Source organism: Camellia sinensis, chromosome 8 (genome assembly GCF_055761805.1).
Source record: "Camellia sinensis isolate YWXY chromosome 8, ASM5576180v1, whole genome shotgun sequence".
Taxonomy (NCBI): domain Eukaryota; kingdom Viridiplantae; phylum Streptophyta; class Magnoliopsida; order Ericales; family Theaceae; genus Camellia; species Camellia sinensis.
In genome coordinates, this window is record NC_138968.1 from 175,835,436 (window position 1) to 175,855,540 (window position 20,105).

At 43.0% G+C, this 20,105-nt stretch overlaps 1 protein-coding gene across 1 annotated transcript; it reads right to left on the reverse strand.

Moving 5' to 3' along the window:
• Positions 1-296: 296 nt before the first annotated feature.
• Positions 297-4,578, reverse strand: LOC145798316 (uncharacterized). The gene is made up of 3 exons (XM_082885829.1): positions 4,167-4,578; positions 3,631-3,989; positions 297-392 (listed from the first exon to the last, which is right to left on the reverse strand). Exons 1-3 carry the CDS (start codon positions 4,576-4,578, stop codon positions 297-299), a joined length of 867 nt encoding a protein of 288 aa, XP_082741955.1.
• Positions 4,579-20,105: the final 15,527 nt, after the last annotated feature.

A 20,105-nucleotide genomic window follows, 5' to 3' on the forward strand; every position in this document is an offset into this window, starting at 1 on the left:
ATGAGATTTATTGAAAAAGGATGTTATATATTGACAAGAGTGATTTCTGAATTTATAATCAAGTTTTTGAATGATTGTCCTGATCAATATATTTGGAATTGTCTAATTGTTGCATTAAAAGTATGTAGTCCAAATTCAAATTTGGTATAATATGAATTACATCTACAATAAATTTAATTCACATTATATTTTTGAAATATTTTTTAAGACACTTTTTCTAATTGGTTATAGTATTGTTGAAATACAATGTACCTACTAATTTCAACTGTTTTAAGCCGGCCTGTATAGTTTACAGTTCAGTGACCCTTCATGGCCTCAACAGCATCACAAATAAAAATAAAGTAGTCAAATTCCAAACTTGATTTTATCTTCTTATTATAACAACCCATTAACTGCATATATTAATAAGTGTTGGAGAAAATATCAGAAACTAAACAATATTGTTGATAAATGATGCAAAGAAAATGAGATACAAATAGATCAGGCTGAGGCACGGATATCTCGTTTTCTTTAAGGAGATCAAGCCCACTGCGGTAGGAAGAATCCAAATACCGATGCAGCAGTCACAATACTATGACTTGTCCCCTCCAGGATACAACAGCCCGACCACTTGTCGTATGGTTCAGGCCAACTCTGCACAAGATGGTGAACCCAAAGCTCCACCAATAAAACACCCTTCTTGCTAGTAATCTCTCTTGTATAGAAAATAGCTTATCTCTATAGATAGAAAAGAGTAGACTATATATATAGGCTATAAGGACCTTACAGTTACACCAAAAATAATGACCATTAAACAAGAAAATGGTTACACCAAAATAATGACCATTAAACAGGTTCATGAATTCTATTTAACCTCCATTTATGACCAAGAGGTTACCAAAGAAATAAAACCCCATTATGAAAAAGATAAACCAATAAATAAATATAAGATATTAAAATGGTCCAACAATCCCCCACTCATTTTAATATCAACAAGGATAAAAATAAAAATAAGAGAGATTACCAAACAAAGATAGATTAGTATGCATCATGAAGGTGTGCTCTGCATTGAACCTTCATTAGTGAAACAGCAACCTCTACTCCAGAGTCAGTAGTGGTCTCAGACTTGAACTATGACTGCTTAGGGGAAATAAAGTATTACTGCTCACACATAATAGTCCAGGTGTTGACATGAGCTTTAATAGCCAGCACATTACGGCCTTGTGCTAATCCCAGTTTTCATGAGCATATTTGAGAATAAGCCTAGTTCTCATAGAAAGCGGCCCCACTTTCATGCTCACATAGGTGAAATCTGTCAAGGATGTTCCTGTAATTTACACACCCCACTCAACAAGAGCTACAGAATTTCATTAAGAGTATAAAAACTCAACCCTCCAACATTACAGGACAAATGCACTTACATCATAGGGATGGATAACAAAATATTAAAGAGTGCATTTTTACAACCACCATATGATTCGTTCTTCCCATTGAACCTAGTTACAGGATCTCTGGTCCCTAGGTTGGGTATCCTCATACATGGTTTTTGATTTTATAGGCTTCAAACCCATCCCCCTCGATGTATTCCAGACCCTATCTCTCGCCAAGGCCTTGGTTAACGGATCCGCAAGATTATCACAAGATCTTACATAATTCACAGTTATGATGCCATTACTCAAATAGGATCTCACATTATTGTGTTTCCTTCTAATAGGTCTGGATTTACCATTATAAAAATGATTGTTCACTCTACCAATAGCAGCAGTGCTATCACAACGAATTAACACAGGAGGAATTGGTTTTTCCCAAAAAGGAATTTCATGTAACAAATCTCTTAACCAATTCGCTTCCTCACATGCTGAAGCTAACGCTATAAGCTCAGCTTCCATTGTAGAATTAGCAATTATCGTCTGTTTTTTAGACTTCCAACATATAGCACCACCACCCAAGGTAAAAACAAAACCCGAGGTAGAGAGAGAATCACCTGACAAAGTGTTCCAATCGGCATCACTATATCCCTCAAGTACCGCAGGATACTTGTTATAAAACAAACCATAATTTTTTGTTCCAAATAAATATCTCATAATTCTTCCCATGGCTAGCCAATGATCTCGACTTGGTTTGCTAGTAAACCTGCTAAGTACTCCAACAGCATATGCAATGTCAGGTCTAGTACAGTCAGTAGCATATCTCAAACTACCAATCATACTAGCATATTCCTTTTGATTAATCACTTCTTTTTCATTTGTTACAACAGATAAGTGTATGCTTGCATCAAAAGGAGTAGCAACATATTTACAGTCTAGAAAATTATATTTCTTTAACATTTTCTCAACATAATGCGACTGATCAAGAAAAATGCCATCCTCAGTCTTGGTAACTTTAATTCCCAAAATAAAATTAGCTTCACCAAGATCTTTCATATCAAAGTGGCTATTAAGCATATTTTTAGTCTCATTTATAATATGCAAATTAGAGCCAAAGATAAGTAGATCATCCACATATAGACTAATAATCACATGTGCATTCTCACAAGTTTTATAATATATGCACTTATTACATTCATTAGTCTTATAGCCATTCTCAAGCATGCAGGAATCAAATTTCTCATGCCACTGTTTAGGAGCTTGTTTTAAACCATAAAGGGATTTAGTTAGTTTACACACTTTGCTTTCTTGGCCAGGCTCCACAAAGCCTTCAGGAGAGTAGAAGAGCTAGGCATAGATAAAATATTTTCAGATATTATTTGACCCCCACTATTTCTAGATTTGAAAGGAAATTTATTTTCATGAAAAATAGCATCACCTGATTCAAAAATAATATTATTTTCCATATCAAAAAATCTATAAGCTGTACTATGCAACGCATATCTAAGAAAAGCACAAGTGGTAGCTCGTTCACCCAATTTAGGTCGTTTAGGATCTGCAAGCCTCACAAAAGCTAAACAACCCCAAACCCTCAAATAACCTAGATTTGGTTTATGCCCCCCGCCACAACTCATAAGGGACAATTTTAGTCTTTTTGTGTGGCACTCTATTTATCACATGGCAAGCTGTCAAAATAGCCTCACCCCAAAAATTTGAGGGAGTACCTGAATCAATAAGCATAGCATTCGTCAAGTCAATTAACGTTCTATTTTTTCTTTCAGCTACGCCATTTGATGAAGGTGAATATGGTGGAGTAGTCTCATGAATAATTCCCAATGACTGAACAAAAGAGTTGAATCCTAGAGATTCATACTCCCGGCCTCTATCACTTCTAATTCTTTTAATCTTTTTACCGAATTGATTTTCCACTTCAAGAAGGAATTCTTTAAATTTCTCAAAAGCATCACTTTTATTTTTTAATAAATATACGTTCGTATATTTTGAAAAATCATCAATAAAAGTGATAACATATCGGTTACCACCCCGAGTTAAAATTCCTTCAAACTCACACAAATCAGTATGAAATAATTCTAGCAATTCGGTATTTTTTTTCAACACTTTTATGAGGCCTCTTGGTAATTTTTGCTTTACTGCAAACTTCACATTTCTCAAAAATTTTTGTCACTTTAGGAATTAATTCTAAACTACTCATGATTCCCACATATTTACTATTTATATGACACAAGCGAGCATGCCACAAATTAATAGAAGACAACATGTAAACCGAATTAGTAGATGGTTTATTAATCTCAACATTCAATTTGAACATCCCATCACAAGCATAACCCTTACCCACAAAAATACCCTTCTTGGTAATTACATATTGATCAGATTCCATAGTTTGCTTAAAACCAGCCTTATTCAACAAATAACTTGACATCAAATTCTTCCTCATGGACGGTGTATAAAGCACATCTTTTAAAGTAAGCACACGTCCAGAGGTGAATTTTAGATCAACCTCACCACTCCCAAGTATCTTGGTTTGACTAGAGTCACCAAGCATAATTGTTTTCTCATCATTAAAGGGAGTATACACCTTGAACCAAGTTTGATCATAACAAACATGTCTATTAGCACCAGAATCTGCCCACCAACCGTCCACATAATTAACCATGCAAATGTCTGTAATCATAGCCACAAATGGCTCCTCGATAATGTTAGCCTATGGGGTAGGTGCACGTTTTCGGAATTTGCAAGTTCGAGCAATATGCCCACTTTTGCCACAGACAAAGCATGTAAAATTTTGTGGAGGTGAGGGACCTTGGTTCTTATCTGGATTAATCCACTTATTGTGAGGTTTACCATAATTCTTCATATTCTTTTTATAAGGCTTCAAATAAGCATTCTTGGAATTATGACCTTTGGGTAAGTTATTATTTGCAGAAACAAAGTTTACCTTTGTGGTAGAATTGCCATTACCCGCTTGTGTTATTAATGCATCTTGGCCTCTAGCCTCCTCTTCTACTCGGATGCGAGTGATCAACGTCTCTAAGGAAGTCTCCTTTTGTTTGTGACGCATACTCTTTTGGAATTCTCTCCAGGATGGTGGTAGCTTGTCAACAAGTCCTGCAACTACCAAGTTGTCACCAATCTTGATGCCTTCAGATCTTACTTCTGCAACTATCATTTGGAAATCTTGTGCTTGTTCTACAACGGATTTTCCATCTACCATTTGGAAGCGAAAAAACCGACTAGCTGCATACTTTTTTGCTCCTGCCTCTTCGGTATCATACTTAGTCTGTAAAGCTTTCCAAATTTTCTTTACGGAAGTGTAAGTGGTGTCATAGTAATCATAAAATTGATCAGCAAGGCAATTTAAGAGATAAAAGCGACATTTATACTCATCTGTATTATAAGAAGCCACTTTTGCTTCATGTGCCTCATAGTCTTCATCATTCATCTCTTCGGTTGGGATTTTGTTCGGATTCTTTTCTGTAAGAACATATGCAACTTTCAAAAGGCTAAGGTAAAAAGGAACTTTTCCTTTCCACCTCTTAAAATGAACTCCTTTGAACTTGAAAGGTTTGTTGAGATCTCCAATTCCATCATTGGTTTTTTCTGGTACTTGTTCCATGCTTGATCTCCTTAAAATTGTTGGAGAAAATACCAGAAACTAAACAATATTGTTGATAAATGATGCAAAGAAAATGAGATACAAATAGATCAGGCTGAGGCACGGATATCTCGTTTTCTTTAAGGAGATCAAGCCCACTGCGGTAGGAAGAATCCAAATACCGATGCAGCAGTCACAATACTATGACTTGTCCCCTCCAGGATACAACAGCCCGACCACTTGTCGTATGGTTCAGGCCAACTCTGCACAAGATGGTGAACCCAAAGCTCCACCAATAAAACACCCTTCTTGCTAGTAATCTCTCTTGTATAGAAAATAGCTTATCTCTATAGATAGAAAAGAGTAGACTATATATATAGGCTATAAGGACCTTACAGTTACACCAAAAATAATGACCATTAAACAAGAAAATGGTTACACCAAAATAATGACCATTAAACAGGTTCATGAATTCTATTTAACCTCCATTTATGACCAAGAGGTTACCAAAGAAATAAAACCCCATTATGAAAAAGATAAACCAATAAATAAATATAAGATATTAAAATGGTCCAACAATAAGTAACAAATGATGAAGTTTGAATGTGGTTGTTGCTTTCACTGCTGGCAATTGGAACTTTCAGAGTTGCACGTGAAAACAACCTGAAAGACCTCAACAAAAATGTGTGCACTAACGATCTTTAAAGATATATATCAACCTTGCAAATTGAAGAAAATTACTGAAAGGGGGATTCATGTCGAATGCATGGGCCGAGCTAGCTTGGGCTTGGGCTAAATAAAGACTGCTCAACCGTGCTCGTATAGCTCGGTATGGGCTGGGCCACGGCTCTAGATCAATCGTTAAGCTAGCTCGAGATCCGAGCATGGACCAGGCTAGTTATTAGACTTCGGTCATAAGCCGAGGTCAGAGCCTTCGACCAGGCAATGTGAGCATAAGCTGAATATATGGAACTTGGGCAGATTGAATGTGGCAGGCCGAGTTGATTAGTTGGCTCGGCGAGAAGGTCAGTCTAGATTGAGGTGGGACCAGGCCAGGCCATGGACAGCTTAACGAGAATCGCCACATGGCCCAATCAAAGTGTGAACTGGAGATTCTACCATACCGTTAAGTTGTTTTTTCGATACTGTTTGGCAATGTTGTTGCACGCACACGTGTGGTGTAGTATAAAGAGAGAATAATACATTCACGTGCCTAGGAAAAAACAAATAGAGTGGTGTGCGCAGAAATTATATAAATTGTGCGGCACCTGTATATAACAGGTCTGAAATTCTTGCTATCAGAGCTACCTATCTTTTGTCTCCTTTCTCCCTCTCTTCTTCTCCTAATGTGCTAACTCAATCAATGGACGGTTTTTCCAACTGCACACCAGCCGGGCAGCTCACTGTCATTTTGTTCTCAGGTTGAATGACGTTATTCAGAACAATGGAGAGCTTAGACCCAAAGAGTACGGAGAGCGACAAATATTTTCTCTTCGTACAATTACTAAATGACAATCTCAGAGATATGGATAAAAATCTCCATATAGGACTAATGGGTTGGGTTATTGAATGAAGTTTCTTTATTAATTATCAATTATGTGGAGTTTGAGTTAAGGGTGCAACTTAGGCGAGTTCGGTCTGGTTGGAAGGTTATCTAAGCTTAAGCCAAGTTGTGCTGAGATCTACCCAAGCCCGCCCAAGTCCGAATTGTAACCCGAGATTGCTTGCCCAAGCCCGACCCAAGTTGCCCGAATTACCCGAATTGTAAATTTTTTTTTTTTTTTTTTTTTTTTTTGCAACTACATTATGAAATTATTAAAATTTGACTCTATTTACATTTTTTATATATAGAAAATCATTAATACCATCAAAACAAATAATTTATATAATATAAGAGAGATGTCGCTATAGTAGTCTTTACAATTTATGAGTGAAAATAAAAATAAAAATAAAAAAGTAAGTTTTATGTTATTTGTATATATAATATATATTCAATATGATTTAATTAAATTACTTTAATATTATGTAATGGCTAATAATTTATATATATATTTAATATTTTTATATATCTATATATGTATAATTTGGGTTTCGGGTTGCTCGGATTGTTTGATGTTTTTGTCCAAGCCCGTCCAAATTTAATTCGGGCTTTTGAATTTTTGTCCAAGCCTGTATTGAATTTAAAAATATCTTGTCCAAGTCCTAAAAAAATTCGGACTGGATTCGAATTGTTTGAGTTGAGCCCGCCCAAGTTGCACCCCTAGTTTGAGTATTATCAAAGAGTACAACTTCTCTTTTTGTTACCCAAAAGACAACCTAAAAAGGGGGGTAAATTAGGTTTTTACAATTAAAAATTAATAATACATTAATAAAAATTATGACTAGCACAATAGATAAATATAGTTAATGAAATAAAAATAATTAAAACAAGTGTTCTAACAACTATGTCAGTTAATGATTTTAGCATAGTGAAAATGTGAAATATAGCTACAACAATTTAAATAAAATAAAGAGATAAGGGAAAGAGAGGCAAACAAATTTATAGTGGTTCGGCTTCAACTCGGCCTATGTCCACTTCTCAAGCTTCACTTGAGATTTTTTACTATACTCTAGCATCACGGGGGTACTAGCAACCTCTTTACAAATAGAGCAATCCTCCACGGATTTTACATAGACTTTCTAAGTCAAGAACAAAGAGTGTACTATACTCTTACAAGGTTGAAAAGAATGTGTTTTTGCTTTCACAGAAAGTTACAAGAATTATCTCTCAAAGATAGATATAAAAATGAAGCTCTGATCTTTCTGTAAACCTTACACGGGAAAGATGGGCTTAAAGCTATACGTCTCAGTGTATAATTTCTAAAAGAGAATGTAAACAAAAATTGAAGAGCACTTCTCAGAGAATAGATGTGAGTGATTATAGATCAAAGAATATTTTCTGATTTTTTGTTACTTGTTTACATTAGAAGTTTTTGTATATATAATGAAAATTATTGCCGTTTATAGCCGTTGTACTCCATCATTACTAATTTAAATATCTTCCACTTAAACCTTTTGAACTATTCATTTGAATTTATAGTCATTTATAGCCGTTGTACACCATCATTACTAATTTGAATATCTTTCACTTGAACCTTTTGAACCTTTTGAACTATTCATTTGAATTTATAGCCGTTTATAGCCGTTGTACTCCATTATTACTAATTTAAATATCTTCCACTCTATCATTACTAATTTGAATATCTTCCACTTGAACCTTTTGAACCTTTTGAACTGCTGCTGTGCTAGGCTATTTGAACCTTTGTTTTTAGGTTGTTTGAACTCCTGATTTAATCAAATATTAAATACATTCTAACAACATTTAGGATAAAGGCTTAGGTGAGAAATAATGGGACAAATAAATTTTGATTCTATTAAAACATAAAATCATCAAAATAAATGTTGATTCTATTTTTTTCTTTCAAATAAATCATCAAAATAAATTTTGATTCTATTTTTCTCTTTCAAATAAATCAAAATATAATTAAATAAATCATCAAAATAAATAAGTCTAACACTTTTCTTATTTCACTCTTATTAATTGTGAAAACCAAAAAAAAAGAAATCTTTCTACCCTAGTTAACTTTCTACCTTGGTGTCTCCTTGATGCAAAGTCAACATATGATTATATTTGTATGGTCGAACTACATGTCAATGCTAACGTGATATCGTCGTTACAATAAATTTTCCTCTTACAATAGCTACACATAAATTCGCTTCCGCCCCGTATCATATCGGATGCAGGGCGAATTAAGGAGATGCCGGAAGTGAGTCGAGTGTAAGAGTGATACAGGGCGAGCGCGCGGGTTAATTTTGTAAGTTAAAATATGAAAATATTAATAAAAATTATACATAATTTAGTATATTACGAATAATAATTTATACTTAATGAGAATTATATTTATAAGATAGAAAACAAATTAATACAAATTAATATTAAGTATAATATTTTAGTGTTTTACTTTTATTATAATGAAAAATAAAAAATTATATATGATGATACAATGTGTTCCTGATGGAACGGGTCGGACTGATCCACACTTCCCAAACCAATGCCCGCTGTACCAAGCCCACCAGAAGACCTGCAGAAAAGTCCAACGGGGAACGGGGAGTCCCCCAGCGAACCCTCCGACAAGCAAGTTAGAAAGAGAGGTGGAATGTAGAGATAGATTAGAGATAGAAAGTTTAACTTTCTTCTTGTCTTCGACGTCTGCTTATATCCTCTGGTAATCATTTCGTTGTCGCTTCCGACCTGTCACCATGGCCGAAAGTCTATGCTCTAGCTCGCCTTGTTCATAGTGAGGCCATTCTGTCTCGACGGGGAGGGCTTATCGCAATAAATACTGTAAGAGCCATCATTAATAGCTGATGTGCAGTGCACTAACTTTGTAGGATCTTTGTCTGCTTACGTGGCTTGTCCTTCTCTTGCCACGTGTTTAGGTGTTATTGGTTCTTAATGCCATGTTGAACTCCAGCAACGTTGGGCCTTAATATTTGAGTTATGTATTGGGCCTTAAACGGTGGGCTATATCCTCTATGGGCTTACCCGTGTCAATAGTCCCCCCATTCCCAAGTGCAGCTTTAGTCCAACGAAGGGAATAATAAAGAAAATGATTGTTGTGAGAGACTGTCGAGGCGAAGGCCAACCGAGAGATGGGGCCGACTGCGAAGGGTGACCAAGTGGTGGGACCGACCATGAGGGGGGCCGACCGCGAAGAGTGACCGAGTGGTGGAACCAACCATGAGGAGGGCCGACCGCGAAAGGTGATCGAGTGATAGAACCAACCATGAGAAAGGCCGACCACGAAGGGTGACCTAGTAGTGGAACCGACCATGAGGAGGCCCGACTGCGAAGGGTGACCGAGTGGTGGAATAGACCATGAAGAAGGCCGACCGCGAAGGGTGATCGAGGGGTGGGGTCGACCACGAGGGAGAGTGGTGGTGCGCAGGGCTCGAGGGACGGTAGGGCACGTGGTGAAGTGAAGTGGAATAGACAGGGAAGGGGAAAGGGGCAGTGGATCATGGTCGTACATGTGGCAGAATCCCGTGATGGGGAAGGTTAGGCGTTGAGCAAGAAATGAAGTGAAAGGTCAATATAGGGTGTTGAAAAGACAGTTTTGGCGGATTTTTGAAAATTTTCAAACTGGCGAAATTTAATTGTGACCCTTGAAATATAGGCAAGCCTTGGGCTTTCCTTTTTGCAGAAAATCAAAGCGTTCTAGAAGTAAACTCTTTCGTTTCCAGTGATACACCCCTGCAACATTTTGTGGACTACCTTGTCCCAACATCTGAAGCTATACGCAGGCATACCAGAGAGATGGCTCGAGAGGAAGTGCCCAATGTGAGACTAGATGCCTTGGGGGACAACGACGCAGTGGACCTAGCGGAGCAATACAGGACGGAGAGACGAGTGGAGGGTGAGGGGGTACTGGCAGGACGACCCCGCTCATCCACGTTGATAGTGGCTGCGAAGCCAATCAGTCAGGTTGAGCCAGATCACTGGCATACGAAGGCCGACAAGTTGACCTTTACTGCAGAGGAGTTGGAAGTTATGCACGAGAAATATCAGATTCCCGCGGAAATAGAGCTAAACCTGCCAACATCAAAGGAGAGGGCATCCGATGCTCGACCGAGCGAATTTACCCTGTACGATGAGGCGTTAAAGGGGGGGTTTGAAGTTGTCATTCCCTCGGATAGTAGTGGACGTGTTGGATCAGCTGGAGGTGGCTTCGGGCCAACTGATGCCCAATGCGTGAAAGATCTTACTGGCCTGTGTAAGCGCGTGGCCGCAGGCGAACGAAGGGGCTGAAATGACGGTGGACGAGTTTTTTGCATACTACAAGGCTTCGGGCCAGCAAGAGACTTGGGTCACTTTACAAACGGCGGTAGGGAAGGGTCTGGTGGCGGGGTTGCCGTCATCAATTAAGGGGTGGAGGCCACGGTGGTTCTATGTGTCCGCCAACGGAAGAGTAGAAGTGTGCACCGTGTGGAGAGTGCCAACCAAATCGGTGAAGCCAAGGCTGTGGGTAGTGGCAGAGGAGAGGGTAAAGAAGGTGAAGGCATGGAGGGAGAAAGAGGGCGCCAAGTGGGACGACCTCATTCAGCCGTCAGCCTTGTTTGCCGCAAGGTTGGGCCCTCAGCAGACCGGTGGGGATTTTGCGCTGGCAGAATTGAAGGCGAGGATGAGGGTGTAGGAGGCGGAGGATAGGGCGAGTTTTTCCAAGGCTAATAAATACAAAGAGTCACAGGTGGACCGTCCGCCGAAGCCGACCGCAAGAGAAAGGATCCGATCGCGTCCCAAACCGCTGGGGGGGAAGGACTTGGGTGATTTTGAGCCACGACTGCCTCCAGTTGATCCGTTGAAGGAAAAAGCCAACAAGGAGGTGGAGGCTGTAGTGAAGAAGAAGAAGAAAAGGGTTAGGGAGGAGGGAGGAGGGGTCAACCTTGAAAAAGGTAAAGGAGGTGGTGGCGGAGAAGACCACCAAAATGGGATTGGAGGCAGCGGCGAAGAGGATGGAGAGTGGGGCGACCGACCCTGAAAATCCAGTGGAAGGTAGGGCAACCGGTGCTGAGGAAGGGGTAAAGCAACAGCCCACGGGGGTCCTGTGCCCCAAGGAAAAGGAGAGAGGGCCAAGTTGAAGACTGCCATCTACCACGCTCCCGCAGTGTCTGGGCGACTAGAGAGAGAAGGAGGCCCAGCCAAGACTGCTGCCGATCGGCTTTTGGGCGTGGTGGAGGACGTGGCAGTGCGCTCGATGGAGAGTTTTACAGAGGCCGAATTACTAAGGGGGCTCTGCTCGGCCCAAATAGAGGTAACAACCTTAGCAGGGGCCTTGCTGAAGAAAGCGGCGTACGCAAAGGTGAAGTTGAGCTATTGAAGGCCAAGCTGGGGGAGGTGAAGGCCCAACTTGAAAGTTTAAGGAGGGAGACTATAGGGTGGCAGAAGACCGCGCGAAGGGCGTGTTTTAGGGGGTTAGAAAAGGCCCAGAAGGCCAAGAAGATTGAGGTGTTAGCGGTGGTGCAGGGCAATGTTGCCGACCGTGCCCATGCTGAGCTATTCGCGGCCAAGTTGGAGCTGGAGACGGAACGCCGTAAGGTGGTGTCACTCGAGTTCCAGCTGGTTGGCGAGCAGAAGAAGCTGGAAGAGGCGCAGAAAGCCTGCATCGTCGCCAACGAACGGTGGGATGAGGCCATGACTTGCAACGAGGATCTGCGGGCCCAGTCAATCAAAGAAAAAGAATAAGCAAACTTGAAGATCACTGGGTTGGAGAAGGAGCTAGCAGACGAGCGTGCTAAGTCAGCGGTGGAGAAGGCGGGGCTGGAGAGGGTCTTGGAGGAAGAAAGGACAAAACTAGCATCTGAAAGGACGGCGTGCCCCGACCTGTGCGTTGCAGCAGTAGAGCAGTTCAAGGGGTTCACCGACTTTCAGATGGCTATTGATGCCGCGATCGCCAACAGCTTGGCGAGAGAGAGAGGGGGACTGGCCCGTCTGGAGCGACCACTGGAAGCAGGAGTGAAGAGGAAGTGATCCAAAGCTTCCAGCGGTCAGACTTCTACAAACATGAGATGGTCGAGTTCTGGGATAGCGGATAGAAGATGTTTAAACGCAAAGCAAAAGAGTTGTTCCCAAACTTGGACTTCAACAGTGTTAAAATAGATGAAGACGATGTGGCCCAAACCCCCTTAGACGAAGGTATTGACGAAGAAGACCTTGCTTCGAGCGAGGAGGAATGATGAATGTAAAATTTTTGCACTTTGTTTGTAGATAAAAATTTTTGTTGTTGCTTTATTTGTTCGTTTTTTTTTTTTTTTGTTGGGCGTGTAACTTTTGTAATGAACTGATGTGCAAGTTTGTGAATAAATGAAATTATGAGTTGTGTTTTTTTTTTTTTTATACTATTGTCTTTATTTTTGTGGATCTGTAAAGGATGGGAATGGTTACTCATGTAAGGCTTGTGTAAAATTCACAGTAAAGGTTGAGAAGTAAGGAGCCAGTCTAACTTGTGAGAATGTTAAAAAATGTGAAGTGTTGAATCATGACCCAACAAGGAGCCATGCTAACTTATAAAACGTTGAAATGTAAAGGTCTTAAAATGTGAAGTTTTAAGGCATGTTGTAAGAGTGTTGGGAAATGAAAGACTGGGTTGGGAAATAAAAATTAAAAAATGTAAAGAATGTTAAGAGGCGTAAAAACATAGACCTGCTTTGAGTAACTCAGTCTAGCTGAGCCCTTCGTGCTCGGTCTGGCTGAGGCTTTAAGTAACTCAGTCTGGCTGAGCCCTTCGTGTTCGGTCTGGCTGAGGCTTTAAATAACTCAGTCTCGCTGAGCCCTTCTTGCTCAGTCTGGCTGAGGCTTTAAGTAACTTAGTCTCGCTGAGACTGTAAGCAAGGTGTTATTGGAATTCCACGCAGATAGCTGAGATATGAAGATTGTTGTCATTTAAGTCGGAGCCTATTGATCACAAATTTACACCATGTAAGAAAGGACAAAAACATCTAAGTGTGTAGATTGTTAAAAAGAAAATACAGCAAAGGATCGATACAAAAATTGGGCTTTTATTGAAAATAACACTTCAAGTGCTCGGCATTTCATGGATGGGAGAGGTCTTGGCCTTCCATGTCCTAGAGTCGGTAAGTAACCGGACGAGGTCGGGCTTTAACAACATAGGGTCCCTCCCACTTGGCTGCCAGCTTGCCATCAGCCGGGTTTTTGGTGGCAAGAGTTGCTTCCCGCAAAACAAGGTCCCCAACGGAGAACTCCCTCGGTCGGACTTTGGGTTGTAGTGTGTTCTCATTTTTTGTTGATATGAGGCCCGTCTGACGGCAGTGGTCTCTCGGAGCTCTTCAATCAGGTCCAGGTCTGCTCGACGCAGCTCTTCAATTAGTTCTGAATTCGGGTGCAGAACCCTTAGGGTGGGCAGACTGATTTCCATTGGGATGACCGCCTCAGCGCCGTATGTTAAGGAGAAAGGGGGTCTCCCCAGTGGGGGTTCGGTCGGTAGTGCGGTAGGCCTAGAGTACGTTCGGCAATTCCTCAGCCCAGAGTCCCTTAACAGCTTCCAACTTGGTTTTGATGATCTTTAGAAGAGAACAGTTGGTAACCTCAACTTGGCCATTGGCTTGGGGATGACCTGGGGAAGAAAAGCATGGCTGGATTTGAAGTCCTGCATAGAATTTCCTGAACTTGGCATTGTCGAATTATTTGCCGTTATCGGAGACGATGGCTTGAGGGATGCCAAATCGGTACACGATCGACTGCCAGATGAATCTGGTTGTGTTCCGCTCGGTAATTGTGGCAAGGGGTTCCGTCTCCACCCATTTAGTGAAGTAATCAATAGCGACGATTGCGAACTTGGTTTGGCCTCGACCAGTAGGCTATGGGCCAACTAGGTCGATCCCCTCATTTGGCGAATGGGTACGGACTGCAGAGTGTGATCAATTCTGTAGGAGAAGCATGTGGGATGTTGGCAAAACGTTGGCACTTATCACATTTAAGCACAAAGTTAGCCGCATCTTGATTGAGAGTAGGCCAGAAATAACCAGTGCAGAGTATTTTGTGGGCTAGTGACCTGGCACCCGAATGATTACCACATATACCCTCATGGACTTCTCTCATCACGTAGGTCGCTTGAGCTGGATTGAGGCATCGCAGGTATGGACATGAAAAGCCACGTTTGTACAAGAGGCCGCTGACGAGAATGTAGTTGGACGACCGGGCCTTGACTTTGGCGGCCTGTTATTTGTCGTCTGGCAGTTCCCCCATTGTCAGAAATAGAAAGATGTCAGCCGCCCATGGAATAGGTTCATTTTGGAGGAAATGGACTTGCTACTAGTTTGGGGAAATGGCAGGGTGGGCCAGGTACTCGAGGCGGACACCGTTGCTGAGGTCTGACTGATCTGCAGAAGCTAACTAAGCCATCTCATCTGCCTTGGAGTTTTCCGCTTGAGGGATGTGCTTGATGTGGAAAGTGTTGAAGAGGCGAGCAAGGAGGAGTGCAATATCCCTGTAAGCCCGCATTGTGTCTTCCTTGGCATCGAATTCCCCCCTAATTTGTCCAACAATAAGCTGGGAATCGCTGAACACTTGGATATGACTAACACCAATGTCTCTGGCTAGGCGGAGACATGCTATCAATGCCTCATATTCGGCCTCATTATTGCTTGCGTCGAACAAGAAACGGAGAGCACACTTGAAATAACCACCCTTGGGGGCGGTAAGGATAAGACCAACCCCACTGCCTTCTTTGCGGGATGATTCGTTGACGTTAAGGGTCCAAGAGTGGGTGTCTTCTGCCTCAGTATGGGATGGCAGGGACGGGAGCCGGGACGGGGGAGTCGTGATTGGAGTGGGGTTAGTGAACTCCAGGATGAAGTCGGCGACAGCCTACCCCATGATCGCTGTTCGAGGGCGGTAGGAGATATCAAATTGGCTGAGCTGGACTGACCATTGCATAAGTCGGCCGGACAACTCTAGTTGTTGTATTTTTTCTTCAACGGTTGGTCAGTGAGGACGACAATAGGGTGGGCTTGGAAGTAAGGTCGGAGTCGTCTTGAGGCTATGGTCAAGGCTAAGGCCATTTTTTAAAGCAATGGGTAGTTCTGTTCTGCTCCTCTGAGAGCCCGACTGATGTAGTAAACCGGTCGTTAGACAGAGTTGTCTTTCCTGATGAGTGCTGCACTGACTGCAGTGTTTGACACGGCTAAGTAGAGGAAAATGGGCTCACCCGTGATTGCCTAAGAAAGTAAGGGGGTTGGCCATGCACTGCTTCAACTGCTGAAAGGCCTCTTCGGATACTGCCGTCCACTCAAAAGTTTGCAGAAGAACTATGAAGAAGGGGAGGCACGCGGGAAATGAAGCGGTTGAGGGCAACGACTCTGCCAGTAAGCCTCTGAACCTCCTTAACCGTTCTGGGGGATTGCATTTCTATCAAGGCCTTGATCTTTTCAGGGTTAGCTTCGATGCCTCGCTGATTGACCATAAAACCCAAGAATTTCCCAAATCCTACGCCGAATGCGCATTTCTCCGGATTAAGTTTCATTTGATACTTTCGTAGGGTGCCGAAGGTCTCTCGCAGATCAGCCTGATGATCAGTGGAGAGCTTGCTCTTGACTAGCATGTCGTCGACGTACACTTCCATGTTCCGACCTATTTGGTAATGAAAGACAGCGTTGACCAACCGTTGGTAAGTGGCCTCGGCATTTTTCAACCCAAACGGCATGACACAATAATGGTAGGTTCCCTGGTCGGTGATGAAGGAGGTGTGCTCCCGGTTAGACGGGTGCATCAGAATTTGGTTGTATCCAAAGAAGGTGTCCATGAAGCTGAGCATTTGATAACCGGCCGTGGCGTCAATAAGTAGATCTATGCGAGGAAGGGGATAACTGTCTTTGGGGCAAGCTCAGTTGAGGTCGGAGTAGTCGACACAGAGTCGCCACTTACCATTATTTTTACGGACTAGGACCACATTTGACAGCCATCTGGGGTAGTCCACGTTTTGGATAAACGGTGCCTCAAGGAGCTTGTCTACTTCAGAAGCAATTAGGGTATTGCGTTCCAGGTGAAAGATGCGTTGCTTTTGGCGAAAGGAGCGAAAATGGGGCTCAATGAGGAAGGCGGTAAGATCGGCCTTGGCTTGTGGAGATAGCTGGCTGCCGATCTTGGCTATATTTGTCAGGTTGGTGGGGTCGATGGGGACCTCGACAAGCTCTTCCACCGGTTCCCCTCTGACCATCTCGCCTTCGTCTCTGACGTCAAGTCCTTCAATGATCATAGCCTCCTTGAGCTTGACCTCTTTAAGTGAAGCCACGTAATATTCTCTGGCCACGGTCTACTCTCCCCTCACCGTGCCGACCCCCAAGTCGGTGGGGAACTTAACAGCAAGATGGAAGATGGATGTCACAGCTCGGAAGACATTCAGGGCGGTGCGGCCGAGGATAATGTTGTAAGTAGAGGGACAGTCAACGACGAGGAAGGTGAGCAACTTTGTGGTCTGCCGTGAGTATTCTCCGATTGTGATGGGAAGATTGATGGAGCCGATGGAGGTCACCCGATCTCCGGTAAAGCCAACCAGTGGGGTTTAGAGAGGGACAGACTTTTTTCCCCAACCTTGAGTTGCCGAAAGGCATTGAGGAAGATAATGTCTGAAGAACTGTCGTTGTCGACGAGAACCAGTGCTACTTTGTAATTGGAGAGGAGAACAGAGATGACAAGGGGGTCGTCATGGGGGTAATGGATGCCTGTATAGTCGGCTTCCGTAAAGGTGATGGGTTCCATCCACTGCTTAGGCTGTTTAGAAGGGCGGTCTAGTGTGGCAACTTCTTTATCTGAGTCCTGCCTTATTTTCCTGAGTTCTGCCCGCTGGGCCGAGCAGGATGGTCCTCCACAAGCGAGCTCGCCAACAATAACTCTAATCTCTCCGACCAGGGAGGCAAGGTTGTTTTGTGCTCCGGGTTACTGCGGAGGTCTATCATGGCCTTGGTTAGGTTGGGCAGGTTGTCGAGGAGGAGTGCGGCGGCGGTTGTTTTTGATGGGTTCAGTTCTTTGCCTCTACCGAGGGCGAGTTTCCGTGAACTGACTGAGATGTCCCTGACATATCAGGCCCTCAACTTGATCTTTGAGGTTAACACACTCCTCGATATTATAGCCGTGGTCTTGGTAAAAACGACAGTATTTGGATTGGTCTCGCCGATTGGAAGGAGACCGTGACGGTTGGGGCCATTTTAGGGGATAGTTTCATTGGATCTGGTTGAGGACCTGTTCCATGGGAGAATTGAGGGGTGTGTATCGTTCGAATCGGCCAGGTGGTCAGGTTGGTGCCGACCGGTCGGCTCAGGGGGGTCGATCTGTATACTGAGGTGTCTGGTTATTGTACTGGGTGTTTCTGGTTTCTGAGTCATTTCTCTTCTCTCTGGGGGTCGGGTTTTTGGCTGTAGGATCTTGGCGAGCGGCTAGGGAATCTTCGGCGTTCATGTATTTTTGGGCTTTGGAAAGTAGGATTGCCATAGAGGTCGGTGGGTTTTTAGAGAGGGAGAAAAGGAAATCAGATGATCATAGGCCGGCCATAAACGCCGTGAGAATGACCTTGTCATCGTTTTCCACGACATGCAGGCTTCAGTGTTGAAACGGGTGACAAAGTTGCGCAGCGACTCCCCCTCAGTCTGACGGATGTTGAGGAGCTGGGTTGCCAGACACCGCTGGCGCTGGGCTCCAATGAAATGACTGATAAAGGAGTCACTGAGGTGCTGGAAAGTGGAAACAGAGTTTGCTGGCAGTTGACCAAACCAGAGTCGAGCCGACCCCTTGAGTGTTACGGGAAAGCCCGACACATGATTTCATCAGGGAATGCATGGAGGATCTATAGGTCTCCAAGTGATCGATTGGGTCCGATATACCGTCGAAAGAGTCGATCGTGGGCATTTTAAACTTGGGGGGTAGAGGTTTGTCCCTGATGGAGGCAACGAATGAGGAGTTGGCTGTGGTAAATGGTTTATGCTGTATGTTCTGTATGACTCCTTGGAGCTAGAGCTTCATAACTCGGAGTTCTGCATCCCAAAGAGGAATGTTGTCACCTCCGAAAAGCAGCGGGGGCTGGACGCTATTGGCCCTCATTCAGGGGTTGGTGTCGGGACCGATGGATGCGGGGCTTGGGGTGGCGGATTTATATCTGGGGAATGGGTCGCAAGCCTTTCAAGTTGGGTAGGTGGGGCTGCTAGATAGTATGGTTCGGGGCTCATTCTTGGTTGGGTGGGATATCTGGAGGTGGTGGAGGTGGCATAAGAAGGTTTCTTTGGAGTAGAGCATTAATCAGGGCCTGGTTCTGCTCGGCCAGGCGGTTAATGCTATTGGTGAGTTCGATGAAGTACTGTGGTGGGTTGGGAGGGTCGGCTTGGTGGTCAGCAACATTGTGGTGAGAAGCCATGGATCTAGTTATAACCATCCACCTTGGTGGACGACAGGGAAGAGTTATTGGGAAAGGGTCTCCGGCGACAATGAGCACAACTGGCGCGCGGAGCAAAAGGATTCCCACAGACGGCGCCAACTGATGATACAGTGTGTTCCTGATGGAATGGGTCAGACTGATCCACGCTTCCCAAACCAATGCCCGTTGTACCAAGCCCACCAGAAGACCTGCAGAAGAGTCCAACGGGGAACGGGGAGTCCCCCAGCGAACCCTCCGACAAGCAAGTTAGAAAGAGAGGTGAAAGGTAGAGATAGATTAGAGATAGAAAGCTTAACCTTCTTCTTATCTTCGATGTCTGCTTATATCCTCTGGTAATCATTTCGTTGTCGCTTCTGACCTGTCGCCATGGTCGAAAGTTTATGCTCTAGCTTGCCTTGTTCATGGTAAGGCCGTTTTGTCTCGATAGGGAGGGCTTATCGCAATAAATGTTATAAAGGCCTTCATTAATGGCTGATGTGCAGTGCACTAACTTTGCAGAATCTTTGTCTACTTACGTGGCTTGTCCTTCTCTTCCCACGTGTTTAGGTGTTATTGGTTCTCAATGCCATGTTGAGCTCCAGCAACGTTGGGCCTTAATATTTGAGTTATGTATTGGGCCTTAAACGGTGGGCTATATCCTCTATGGGTTTATCCGTGTCAATATATATTATATACATATAAATATATTTAATAAATAGAATCTAGGTGGGATTCAGGTAGAACGAGACAGGACGAAGGAAGAAAATCCGTCCTTTTTTAATCGGAGCGGGGAAAATCTATGCAAATCGATGCGGGAGATGCATGTGTAAATCGGCACGGGAGAAAATGACCATCCTCAACCTAAGGTAAAACTGCAAGATTATTACATCAAAAATTATTATAGAATCGCTAGTCTCCCCAAAATTGGTGGTTTGGCTTCAAAGTACAAAAAAAATAAAAAACAAATAAGGCCACAGTGCCAAAGTGAAGAGGGCCTGGGCCTGGGCCTGCAAGGGCTTTCAGACATAACAAAGCCTTGCAGAGGCAATTGTGAAGTCCATATTTAGGGGTGGTTTGGCATTTCTTATATAATTTATCTTTTTATCTTTTTTTCATCACATCACCTCTCTACTTTTCTGTACATCTTTTTATAAAAAAGACAAAAAATACACTTATTTAGATCATCCC